Source organism: Notolabrus celidotus, chromosome 8 (genome assembly GCF_009762535.1).
Source record: "Notolabrus celidotus isolate fNotCel1 chromosome 8, fNotCel1.pri, whole genome shotgun sequence".
NCBI lineage: Eukaryota > Metazoa > Chordata > Actinopteri > Labriformes > Labridae > Notolabrus > Notolabrus celidotus.
Genome location: NC_048279.1, coordinates 15,493,952 through 15,506,209, shown reverse-complemented (window position 1 = coordinate 15,506,209; position 12,258 = coordinate 15,493,952). Strand labels below are relative to the sequence as shown.

Genomic DNA, 12,258 nt, shown 5'->3' with positions numbered 1-12,258 from the left:
TTACAATGTTTAACTATTATCACAAAAAAATTTGAAACACAAAATCTCTCAACTGAGCCAAAAAAAGGTAATCTCTCAATTTTTGGTATTAAAATTTGCTTTTGTTTTTTAAATAACTGGCTCTAAGATAATGTGGGTAGGGCTTCTGGTACAAAAATAAAAGGCGCCTGAATACTTGGTGCTACTAAAGCCACATTTGGTGAAAATGCATTATAGCACTGGTTCATTGAACGGTGCTAGTTGCATCAAAGGGTTGAATCCATGTCTAGTTGTGCAAATGACTGTCTTTTACATGTTTCAATAATGTTCATCTAAATTGCCATCACACTTGGTAGTAGAATTGCTGGAGTCTCATGGGAAAGTCGAGTGTTAAGTCGATTGGATGAGTGGTTGTCAAGAAGGGTTCAGGCGGCCCTACTGCAGTTCACTACATGTGCTTCACACTTCTGGGGGGGCAAGCAATCAACCCTTTGCTCCCAGAGGGCATGCAATCCAGTCTACCACGTGCTCCTAGCAAGCACCGCGCTACTGCTGCAGAAGAGTATTTTTCAGTGGATAGAACAGGGAATGTTAGTTTTCTTTTTTTTAATTTATACTCCCTTTCTCCTTTCTGTCCTTGTGCAGGTGAATGATTGCGAAACAGAGAGCGGTATTCGCAGTGCGACCCTGTCCCATGCTGCTCCCTCCTCTCAGGGGATGGCCAAGGTCCAGGATGGACACAGTAACGCATGTGACAGGTAACACCATACTGCACGCCCTTGATACTTTTCTCTACATAACCAGAATATCCCTGTTTTTTACTAATGCACATGGATATACTGTAAGTATATTGAATTGTTTGCCTTACAGCCCTGCAATGTTAGAGGAGAGCCAGGATGGTATGGACAGTGGTACCCTAAGTCCTGCCTCAGCTCGACAGGTCACCATCCAGCGCCACCCAACTCAAGGCTTTGGCTTTATCGCAGGCAGTCAGAGGCCTGTCATTGTACGCTCCGTCTCTGCCGGTAAGTGTGTGAATTTCAGATGAAAATAAAATAAACTTGTGTCTTATTCTTTGTATATGATTTTGTACGCCTGCTATGTGTCCAAACTAATCTGCAGACGGCCCCTCCTTTGGCAAACTTCTCCCAGGAGACCAGATCTTGGCCATTAACGAAGAGACGGTGAGCGACGCGCCCCGAGAGAGAGTCATAGACCTTGTAAGGTAACATCCTTTACTGTCCCAGGAGGGTGGGAGGGGGAGGGGAGGGGTAGGGGGCCGGGGCACCATCACTTTGAACAAGTGGGATAAAAGAGGACACGGGTAAAGAGAGTGGATCAAAAGGAACAAGCTGTTTCTTATTGCTGGTGATGCGTTACATCAACATGAACCTGTGGATGAGTCAGTGCTTTTGCAGCTGAAGGACAGCGAGGAAATGGCAGATATAAACCCGGCAGAAGCTCTCCAAATACCGTGCTGTCCGTGGCGTTATCTAACGCACTCCACTCTCTGTTGTCTCTCCACAGACGCTGCAAAGAGACTATAGTTCTCACTGTGCTGCAGCCCCATCAGGTAGTATAATGGGACACTCACTCTCTTTCATGTTCTCTCCCTCAGGATTTCTCTCTCCCTCTTCATCTGTCTTAACACTTTCCTGTCACTGTGAATCATACAGAAACACCAAACAGAATTCAGTTCCAACAGTGCACAATAGTGCAATGCAGACATACAGTGTATTAGTATTCATGGCTGTGGTAGGGCCTACGCTTAGAGTAATTTATTTTTCTGGTAACCCCTCTCAGAACAGCACCATATGAGCACATCAACACCTACATCCGGCCTTTTAAAAAATGGTCTACAGGAAATAGCAGTACTTATTCAGCATAGCATTTTGCTAGACATTTCTAGAATTTGACTTATTTGAAAATTTGACAGATTCAAACGTTAAAGATTTTTTTATTTTTCATTTTTTTACTTTAATTTAATGGTTTGTAGTGCTCTAGATTCTTTTGTAGTGCTCTAGATGCTTTTGAGTTTTGTAGCAATTCTGCAGAAGTTGGCCCATGAGTTAACTCTAAGAGGGGAACATTTTTATTGTTGTTCTTTGTCCAAGCCCAACAATTTGTTACTATATGAACTGTTAGCAGGTGATTCACGTTTCCTGTGTCGCATTGCAGCAGCTTTAGGCACGTCTCTTTAGCACCGGCAGTCACAGGGGCTTTTCTCTCATTTACGTCTTTTCTTTCAAGCTGACTCAAGAGTTCCTCTCTCTCCCTCTCTCTCCCTCTCTCTCTTTCTCAATCTCTCTCTATCCCCCTCTTTCTCTTCTTATCCTCAGTCACCTAAGTCAGCCTTCATAAGTGCAGCCAAAAAGGCCCGCCTGCGAACCAACCCTCCTAAAGTGCGCTTTTCCGAGCAAGTGTCCATCAGCGACCCAGACTCAGTAAGTTCAACAAGTCTTATCTCTCTTTGACATGTGTATGCAATCATATGCTCCCACCCTCCCTTCCTCTCACACTCTTCTGTTTGATCAGCAAATGCAGAAGCTTCTAGTATCCTGTCTCCATCCTCTTATTCCAGAGCTTCTCTACTGTGTGAGCCTTTGGTTCTGCTGTGTGGCCTTGGATAAACTGTGCTCTCTCAGTCCTTTGAATTCTTACAGAGGCAACCTCGTTTTACAGGCATGCAAAGCTTTTTAAAGCAGACACAATATCACTAAGAAATGTTAAGTTATTTGAGTTTATTTGAAAAAAACATCTAAATTATTTTTCCAATATTATATCCAATATTACTTTGGATTTGATTGCAGCACTATGATGTTCACAGATTTCTGAACTGACTCATCAACATCTACCACCTAAAGATGACACCCATATAAAAGGGTTGCACTCTTTCACCTTGTGTAGTACGAACTTGCCGTAAAGTGTAGCGACACTATTTACAAACCAATTGATAGCAGCTGAGGAGGGTAAAGAAAGTAGGACACACAATGTTATTTCTCACTATTTCAAAGTTTTTGAAAAGTAGAATATGAGAAATGGAAGAAAGTGGCATGGAGTAACACAACAGTGTTGACTTGGTCTCCAAAATCCCCAGATCTTAATCCAATCAAGTGCCTGTGGAGTGTTCCACAACCAAGTCTGACCCATGTACGCAATTTAACGCTCAATCATGCTTCCTTTATGTATGACAATAGAAACATGTTTTAAACAATATAACCATCACTACCCACATATTCGGGTAGCCCTGTATACCCAACAGTTACAGAGGATGGCTGGTTCAATTTTAAGCAGTGACTCCCACCCTTTAAACCCTGAATTTCAGCTCCTCCCATCTGGACGGAGATATAAGGTCCCGGCATGCTCAACCAAGGGATATAAAAGCAGCTTTGTTCCAACAGCCATCAGTTACAAAAACAAGTCACAGTAATACAGCATGAGTCTCTATAAACAAGTTCTCCACTATTTATTAAGTATAAGGACCTTTTTATCTTGCTTTTCACTGGTGGCACTTTCTTTCTTTTAACTTGTTTCTATCTTGTTTTTATTGACCAATGGTTGATTTTATGTCTATCTTGTTTTATTGTTTTTACTCTAATTGATTGCTCATTTCCTGTTTTTATTGTTTTTATTTAGGGTTACCTCTTAAGCACTAAGCACTTTGTCACTTTTGTTTGTCAAGTATTGTCTTGTGCTGTTTGTTGTTTTGATGTTAAAAGGAGGCTGACTCACTGCAAACAAAATCGACCTACAGGTACAAATAAAGTCACCTTGAACCTTGAACTATTCCCACATGTTGAGATCTATGTTAAATAATGCATCGACAAGAGGGCGCTCAAACAAACTGGATTCCCCTCCAAAACACTCATCTTCAGTGTTTCTAGAGCCTGGTGGTCAATCCAAGATCTATGGGGGTAACACTGTAAATAAAGTGGGAACATGAAAGAGAACAGAGTGATCAATATATATCAGGATTTAGAGGATGTGGGTATTCCATTTTTTTTTTTCTATTTACCTGAACTTAATGCAAGAAGGTGGACAACAGGAGATTGCTCCTCGCATTGACCATTATGTCTAACATAACCTTTGGAGTGACAAGCTCATCTGGCTTTTCATTACAGCTGACTTTACCATTCACTCTCCTGGCAGAAACACTATTCAACATCCCCAGAATGAACCCCCAGAGAATCCCTTCATTAAAACTGAATTAAGACTTCTTTTAAATGGAGAGATTCTCACAAACCATCAAAGGCCATTTGCTCCATTTATGGCTGGAAGCAAACTTCCAGGGATTGGATCGTCTATCTAACCAAAGTGATTGTTCTCCCTGTTTCAGATGTGGAAATGTGAATCCAATAGGTTAGAGCTAAGAGTGCAGAACATAAGGCACGGTTGAAGCAAAGATAGGAGGGGGATAATATGATTGGTAATGATCAAATCTGTCAGCCACCCAACCCATGGCACGACATCAATTAGTCTCAGTCTCTGGTGATTTGGAGCCACAGTCTGCTATCGATCATCAGAAAGGTTATCGTGTTGGACACCTAGTCTGGTGTTTAGAGTGGGAGAAAGAGACAAAGACTCTGCCTCTCATACACTTTTCTTTGCATTTGAAAATTTGTCTCAAGCTCAGCCTCATGAGCAAGAGCAAAGGAAGTGGCTTGGATTGGAAAGTTATGGACCTTTTTATGACATTTCCTCCTTGTTTCACCCTTCCTTTAATCCCACAGTATGAAGAAAGATCTGCTATCCCATAACTCAGGCTTTAGGGGCTTCCAATCTGCATAGATGAACAGCTTGTTTAGCCTTCTGAATACTTAAGTTCTCCAAAAGCAGACTGCTGGGCATCTGCTGTGGACACAGCTCTCCATTTCAACTAAATGCATTTTCTGAAACAAATTGTTGCAATGAATCCACATCCTTTTACCGTCACAAATAATGTCTGCCTAGTGTTCTCACAAATGTCATCATCCAACAAAAAACAGGAAATACAGGAAAAAGATACCGACTGATTTGGTTTTGGCCCTATATTACAGATGATTAGATTTGGACTGCAGGCTATTTCCCTCTACATCCTTGACACATGTCACATTAATCCCCGCAGGTCCATCTTATTATATTACAGTATCTTCTTTCCCTCTAATCACAGCTGTGTTCTTTGAAACTACATAATGAGAACTGAGTCATTTTCTCAAAAAGCCTTCAGTAAGATAAAAAAAAAGAACAGGGAGGAGAGATGAAGGAAGGAGGAGTGACGGGAAGGGAAGAATGCCCGTCACATCACATCTGAGCAAGAACGAACTGAACTCCATATTGTAACTTTTCTTCTGCCAACTGCTCTGGCTAAAGGCAGTAACCTTGAATTAAGACTCTCCTCTTTCAAGACATTCAATCCCACCATCCAATTTACTTTGCATGACATACAAATTTGAATGGATACACTGGACAAATTGAATGAGGCCTGCGTTGATCCAAGTGCAAGTCATCTGGTGGGCATCCTTAGGCAGAGAAGTGCTTCTTCACATACTTTCCAGTTCAAGTATCTTTTCATTGTGTAGCATAAGCCATCTTCGTTTCTTAAGACTGCTCCAAAACAAACCCCTTCTTCTTCATAACCTTTCTTTGTCCAATTAGCAAGGCAGAGACCCATTTTTATGTCTGATTGTGTTTGTGGTGCACAAATAATCCAGATTACCTTGTTGGCAGATTTTCCATCACTTAAACAAAGCTTTTTTCTCTCTCTGTCTCTTTCAGACAATGCTCAAGGACGACTCCCTGCTACTCATACCAAATGTGTTGAAGGTGTTCTTGGAGAATGGACAGATCAAGTCCTTTACATTTGATAGCCGTACCACTGTTAGGGTATGTGTTCAATACAGCTACTGTCATTTCCCCCTGCATAGTATTTGTAAGACCTTTTCATTTTAAAGCTGCTGTAAGGAACTCTCTGTAAGTGTTCATGTTGGTGACCTCTGTGGACAAAGTGGTACTTCTTTTCTCTTTATTGATCTTGTTCTGAACATTATCAAAAATGTAAACAAAGGCACTTCTGGTGCATATGTCTGACATTAGTTCAAAGATAGGCATTAGAAATATCTTACCTTTAGTCTTTTAGATAACCAGTTAAACCCCCTGACTGAAGCTTTGAACAATGGACTAATTTATTGCTCAAAGTGATGAGCTTACAGACAATATTTACCAAAGTCTGGGATGTTACACTGAAGTGCATATTCTTTAACTTAAAAAAGCAACACAACAATGTGGCAACATCTAAATAGAAGGAAGTTGCATCTTGAGAACTTGCAAGAAAACTTGGCAATGGAACAGAAATATGTCAAATAACATTATATCTGACTGTTCCCTAACAGGATACAGCATTCAGGAATGTTCTTGCAATTTTTGACAGACTGATCCTCTCCTACGCAACGGCCTAATGCAAAGAATTGTTCTACAGTTTTAAGTCCTGCTTTTATGAGGCAAACAGCCAATCGTAAAGTAGGGTTTTGGTGGCACGAGGGGTGGTCAATCAGATTTCAAGGAGGCCATGCCACCGTTTGGCACCCATCTGGACACGCTCCTGCACAGTAGACAATTTAATGGTTAAGTAACAAAGTTGTGTTTACAGCTTGATTTGCTGCCCATGTTTTTCATACAAATCCTTTTTTTGTTCTGGTTACATATTTGGCCATACACTACATATAAACTGAACATGAATATTTCTGAGATTTTGTTGATCGTCTGTTTTTCCATGAAATATTTTTGAAGTTTAAGGACTTTTGTTATTGCATGACACAATGCTTATTTAGACACTTTTATCTTTACCACCCAAGCACTCTTATGGAAGCACAGAACAGATCTGCAAAACATTGACCTAAATGCTGTATTTATCATACTTTACAGTCATTTTCTAGTTAGAAATATGTCTATTAAGTAATCAGTCTTTCAATTTTTACATCTCAGTGATGTGATTAAGGATATATAGCAACAAATGAATCCGACGTAGGTCATCTCCGTCTCTCCATCAGGCTCCAGGATGAGTCTGACATCTCCGAGCAGACTCATTTAACAGAAGCTATTAGATTTCACAAATCTCTGCTCTGTCATGGAGGGAGAGCGAAAGAGAAGAGGAGGATCACAGCAGCACTTTAAAGGACCGATGGAGGAAGCTCTCTCCTGTCAGGCTAATTAAATAGTATTCAGCATAATAAGACGGTCCAGATCAATAAAACAATGCCACGGATTAAATCAATGCTACAAAAGGATGCCCAGTTGTGCACCCATTAGACCGTCTGCCATCTGAAGAAGATCTCTTGCTGTATTTTAGGCTATAATCTTCAGGGTGCTGTAACTCCTTTAGTCAATTGTGTGGCCTCCCTAGGCATCATTTAATGAAAACCGCACAGGTCAATGTGGCTGAAACTGCTTAGCCGTGTTTTTCACAGACAGCTGGTGCTGAGATGAAATCAATGGGTGTCAATTAGATTGTTCATGGAGAGCAAAACTATTAGTGTAGATTCATACAGCTCTTAATGAGCCTCAAACTGAGACTTGGAGAAAAATAACATCATATAACGCAATGGAATCCCTTTTAATGTTTATGCTTCAAAGATATAGGAGGGCAGAGAAATAATCTTCTCTTCAGGCACAGCCTCGGGTAAGACTTGATAAACTGTGAATATCAACACAGATAGGGTTCTCTCTGCATTATTGATCAATGATTTAAAGTAAGGTCCACATGATTCATAGATACTGACCTGCAAAGTTTACCCAGCATAAAGCATAGTATTTTTATTAGGAATGATCTCACTGTGCAGGAGAGAAGAACATCTATGACATCTCTCAATGCACAGAATGACAAACATATCAGATGTCCTTGAGATCTGCCTAGAATGATCTCAAGGACTGCAGTTGGACTACAGCATAAACATGAAATAAATCAGGGTGAAAATGTCCTCCATAAATCAAACACATTTTTGTTGCAGTATCCAAACTCTGTAAGGTGCATAAACCAATACAGGGCTGGAATTATAGTACGGGAGTGTGGGTCTCACTAACGAGATAATGAGTTCCAAATTATTGGTGATTGCTGACATTAGCAAAACGTAACTATTGCTGTATCTCTACTGTATCAAGGGCTGTGGAACTTTTGAATAGTGGACAGCAAGGTGTTCAGTGTACTTCTAACAACACAGACAGGCTGAACAGGAGATTTGACGTCCTTGTTTGTTGTCAGACTTATCCAGTGACAGTTCTTAGCCACCTCCTAAACACAGTATCCTTGGAGGGTTGTGTTTGGTTTATTGTTCCCATTTTGCCTAATTTGTTGAAGAGCTATTCTGGATGTCACTTTCACCGCCGCTTTTGTAGGTCACATAAACACATCAGAATTAATTTTATTCTGTGTCATATCCAGTTAAAAAACTCATCACAGTATGTTTAAGCGTACCAATAAAATGCCCCCCATTTCTGATATTGTTCCTATAATTTGTTTCCATGTCACTTTCGTCTAGGACGTGATGTCCTCCCTGCAGGACCGCCTCTCACTGCGCTACATTGAGCACTTTGCCTTAGTGCTGGAGGCAGGCGGTCTGGACCAGAACCAGCGGTTGCATCTTCTGCAGGAGAACCAGCCTTTAACACATGTAAGACACTCAAACTAAAACAGAGCAATATGTACAAATCATGGTTAAAAACAAACTCAGCTTCAAATACAATTAGTAATAGGATTCGTATCACCAAAAGTACACATGGCGGTAGTTTCAGTGATGTATCCCATTGGTTTCTGAAGAGGCTTGATAGTTTCTATGTTGGAAATGCTGACTAAGCTGACTTTCAAACAACCTAGAAACAGGCAAACAGCTGGAGTTTAGCCTCCTGTGCACGGCTACATTATACCCCCCCGTCAGACGAGTTAGTCACGCCCTTAATTATGCTTGATTATGCAAAACTTGAAAACTTAATATCTCCAAAAAGGACAAGTTATAAAAAAGAAGAAAAGAAAAAGTCACCCCTCGTACATTGTTTAGAAACAGGCTACACAGACTAATCTACACAATTTTTGAACCCGACTGTAAGCATGTTTATTTTGCCTGGAAAAATGGCGATTTAATAACATGGGTGTTAATTGGGTCTCCAAGGCAATTTACATCCAGCTTAAGTGGAGACTCCAGGAACTGCAGTATTTTGCACTTCTGCATTGGCTCCAACATCTGTTTTCACTGTGCCTACATTTGTATTCATATTGTGTTCTGAAGGTTATTGGTCCCTTGCATTTCCTCACTAAGACAAAACTGAATCCGTACAGACTTCCTGTATTATCATTGTGAACAAACAGTGATGCAGGTGCACTCAGAATGCATCCTACTCTGTTCAATGTGATGCAGTGATATTTGACCAAAACCGAACATGGTGTTAGTTATCTCCCTGATACTATCATATTCCCTCAGGTGGTGCATAGAACCTATTTCCAAGGGATGAAGTGTCTATTCCGTGTATGCTTCTTCCCCAAGGACCCTGCTGACCTGCTGAGAAGGGACCCTGCTGCATTTGAGTACCTCTATATACAGGTAAAGCACTGGATTAGAAGGGGATTTAAGAGGGATGTCATTCAGTCTCATGACACTTTTGGAGAGCTGTCTCCTTCAAGAGCAGCAGCTGCCGGGAGGGAGCTACTAGGGGTAGAAGGTGGCACAAAATAATGTTTCACCATGTCTTAACAGAGTCGTAATGATGTTATCAAGGAACGTTTCAGTATGGACTGGAAATCAGACATCACGTTACGGCTGGCTGCGCTTCATATCTACATCACTGTGTCCTCGGCGCGGCCTAATCAGAAGATCTCTCTTAAACATGTCGAGTAAGTCCACAAACTTTCAATTTTATTATCCCTCAAAAAGAACTTGTGAGCGATCGCAGATTTAAAAAAAATGTCTTACCTCATTAAGAATTCTGTGTATTATTTCCTTGACTCCCAGAGTGAAGTTTGTTCATTCGATAATGTCTGAATGATTAATACTTCATATAAATAGAATAAAAAACTCAAATTACCCATGGATCATTTTTCCCAGTTCGTTATGCTACAAAGAAATCCATTGCTTTGTGAAATTACAGCTCTCCCTCAATTTGCTCATTTATTCTACAGTACCTCAACCTAGCAAGTAATTAGCTTCTGCTATAACAATCACAGGAGCAGAATAGATCCTCTGAGCTTGTAATAGACTTCAGGAGGCCATGTCTATCCATTGACGGAAAGAGTGTATGCTTAGCTGACTGTGTCTTCCTCTTCCAAACTCCTTGGTGTTTGCAGTAAAGAAACTGTCCCTGGACTCTGATTAAGAACTTCATTGATGTGTTTCTCTCGTATTTAAGTCATCTTTCTCATTGCTTCCAATCCCAGAAAAGAGTGGGGATTAGAGCCGTTCCTTCCCCTCACTCTGCTTCCAACAGTTAAAGAGAAGAATGTGTGTAAGACTCTGTCTCAGCTGCTGAAGACCTACCAGCATCCACCACCTTCAGGCAACAAGGTCCTCTGTGACTTTTCTATCATTTAAACATATATATCATTCTTTATAGATGATTCTACTGTCTGAGGTTGTATTGTCATTATAACACACGTATAAGCATTGCAAAAGCATCGAAGAAGCTTGCCAGATTGCTCTGCCAATGTTTACTACTTATGTTTAAACCTGAACATTGCTTCTTTAAATGACATTTTAATTATGTGTATCCTATGGTTATGTCTGTTTGAAAATAAATCCTTTATCTTTGAACAAGCTCTTCATCATTATAGATGGAACTGTTGCATAAGACTTTATGATCAAAATCTGTGGCTCAACAGTGCCCCCATGAGAACAAAGAAGCAAGATGCAGAGATATGAACATTTCTTGTTTACCATTCTGTTGGCAGGTCCCTCCTCTCCAAGGAAAGTTGCAATACATGCGTGTACTAAATGACCTCCCACCCTTTGGTGGCATACTGTTCCAAACTGTTGGACTGGTAATATATATTTTTATTCTGGTACAGACATACACTTGTTCCATTCGTAGTTAATGCCTGGCTTCATTCACTTTATGTAAGTTTAAAGCCTGTAATCACAGAAGGAACACATTTTTTATATGCACTAATTTTAATTTAAAATTTTTAAGACATTTTCTACACAGTTGATTTTAAACTGTATAATATAATGTTTCATTAGAGGCAAACAGTTGTGAACCTCCTTTTTTCTTCTACAGGACGACAAGCAGTCAGCTACGTCATTGCTCGTGGGTCCTCGACACGGCATTAGTCACGTGATTGACCTGAAAAATAACCTCACAACTGTTCTTACCGAGTTCAGTAGGGTTTCAAAGATCCAGCTCTACAGAGAGAGCCAAGGAGTTGCTCGTGTGGAGGTGACAATTCATGATGCGAAGGTACTACAACACAATCTCTATACACAATAAAGATATACTACTTTGACACATTCAAATTGTGTACTTTGCATGCCATCTTAAATCTTTCCATTTTGACTTTACAAAGGCAGTATTATTGAGTAAGAAAACCACCTTGATAATGTTTTACAGATTTGATTTTATCAGGTCATTACAAAAAGAGCAGGCAATGCTCATTGCCTGTCCCCTAAAAAGTCTCCTAATTCCCCTCCCTACCACCCCTTGCAGCCCCTGGTCCTACTCATGGAATGGCCTGATGCCAGTAACTTTGCATGCCTGATCTCCGGCTACTTCAAGCTGTTTGTAGATCCAAAACGGACAATCTACTTCCGGACCCCTGGTCAGTCTCAGCTGACCAAGGCAGGTATGTTATTGCATAAAGGTTTATCTTTCTTTTATTTTAGTATCTGATCAGAAAAAAAACATCAAAAGTCAAGTAATTTTCATACAGCTATTGTTTATCAAAGTACTTAACACGAAACAGTCCTCACAGTTTCAGAGTGACATTATGTATACATTTTTCTCACAACATCACATGAAGTACTGCATGTATGGCATTTTTGGCAATCTTCATTGTATGTTGGACATTGATTTGCTTCTTCATTGGCTGAAACCATTACCAAGTTGTCCTGGACCTACCATCCCATGGCGCCCTCTGCTGTCTCTCCTCCCATCTCAGCCTTGATTCATTAGAATGGGATACTCCATATTTCTTTTTTAGATAGAACAACATTATGGAATTTTGCAATGATTTTTACTTCTTGCTGTAATCATTGAAATCAACTGTTCAACATGAACAGAGCCTCTGCCATCTACTGTCCCAACCTGTACTCCACGTAAAAAAAAAAG

General features: G+C 40.4%; 1 protein-coding gene across 1 annotated transcript in view; it reads left to right on the top strand.

The window, feature by feature from the left end:
• Nucleotides 1-12,258, top strand: part of frmpd3 (FERM and PDZ domain containing 3) — a 117,532-nt gene that overhangs the window by 99,501 nt on the left and 5,773 nt on the right. The window contains exons 3-15 of the mRNA XM_034689324.1: nucleotides 625-737; nucleotides 850-1,004; nucleotides 1,102-1,204; nucleotides 1,507-1,552; nucleotides 2,319-2,423; nucleotides 5,734-5,841; nucleotides 8,490-8,621; nucleotides 9,426-9,545; nucleotides 9,699-9,835; nucleotides 10,376-10,502; nucleotides 10,886-10,975; nucleotides 11,212-11,391; nucleotides 11,638-11,773. Of these exons, the coding sequence (XP_034545215.1) occupies nucleotides 697-737; nucleotides 850-1,004; nucleotides 1,102-1,204; nucleotides 1,507-1,552; nucleotides 2,319-2,423; nucleotides 5,734-5,841; nucleotides 8,490-8,621; nucleotides 9,426-9,545; nucleotides 9,699-9,835; nucleotides 10,376-10,502; nucleotides 10,886-10,975; nucleotides 11,212-11,391; nucleotides 11,638-11,773 (1,480 nt within the window). The 5' untranslated portion in view covers nucleotides 625-696. The remainder of the gene's footprint in view (nucleotides 1-624; nucleotides 738-849; nucleotides 1,005-1,101; nucleotides 1,205-1,506; nucleotides 1,553-2,318; nucleotides 2,424-5,733; nucleotides 5,842-8,489; nucleotides 8,622-9,425; nucleotides 9,546-9,698; nucleotides 9,836-10,375; nucleotides 10,503-10,885; nucleotides 10,976-11,211; nucleotides 11,392-11,637; nucleotides 11,774-12,258) is intronic.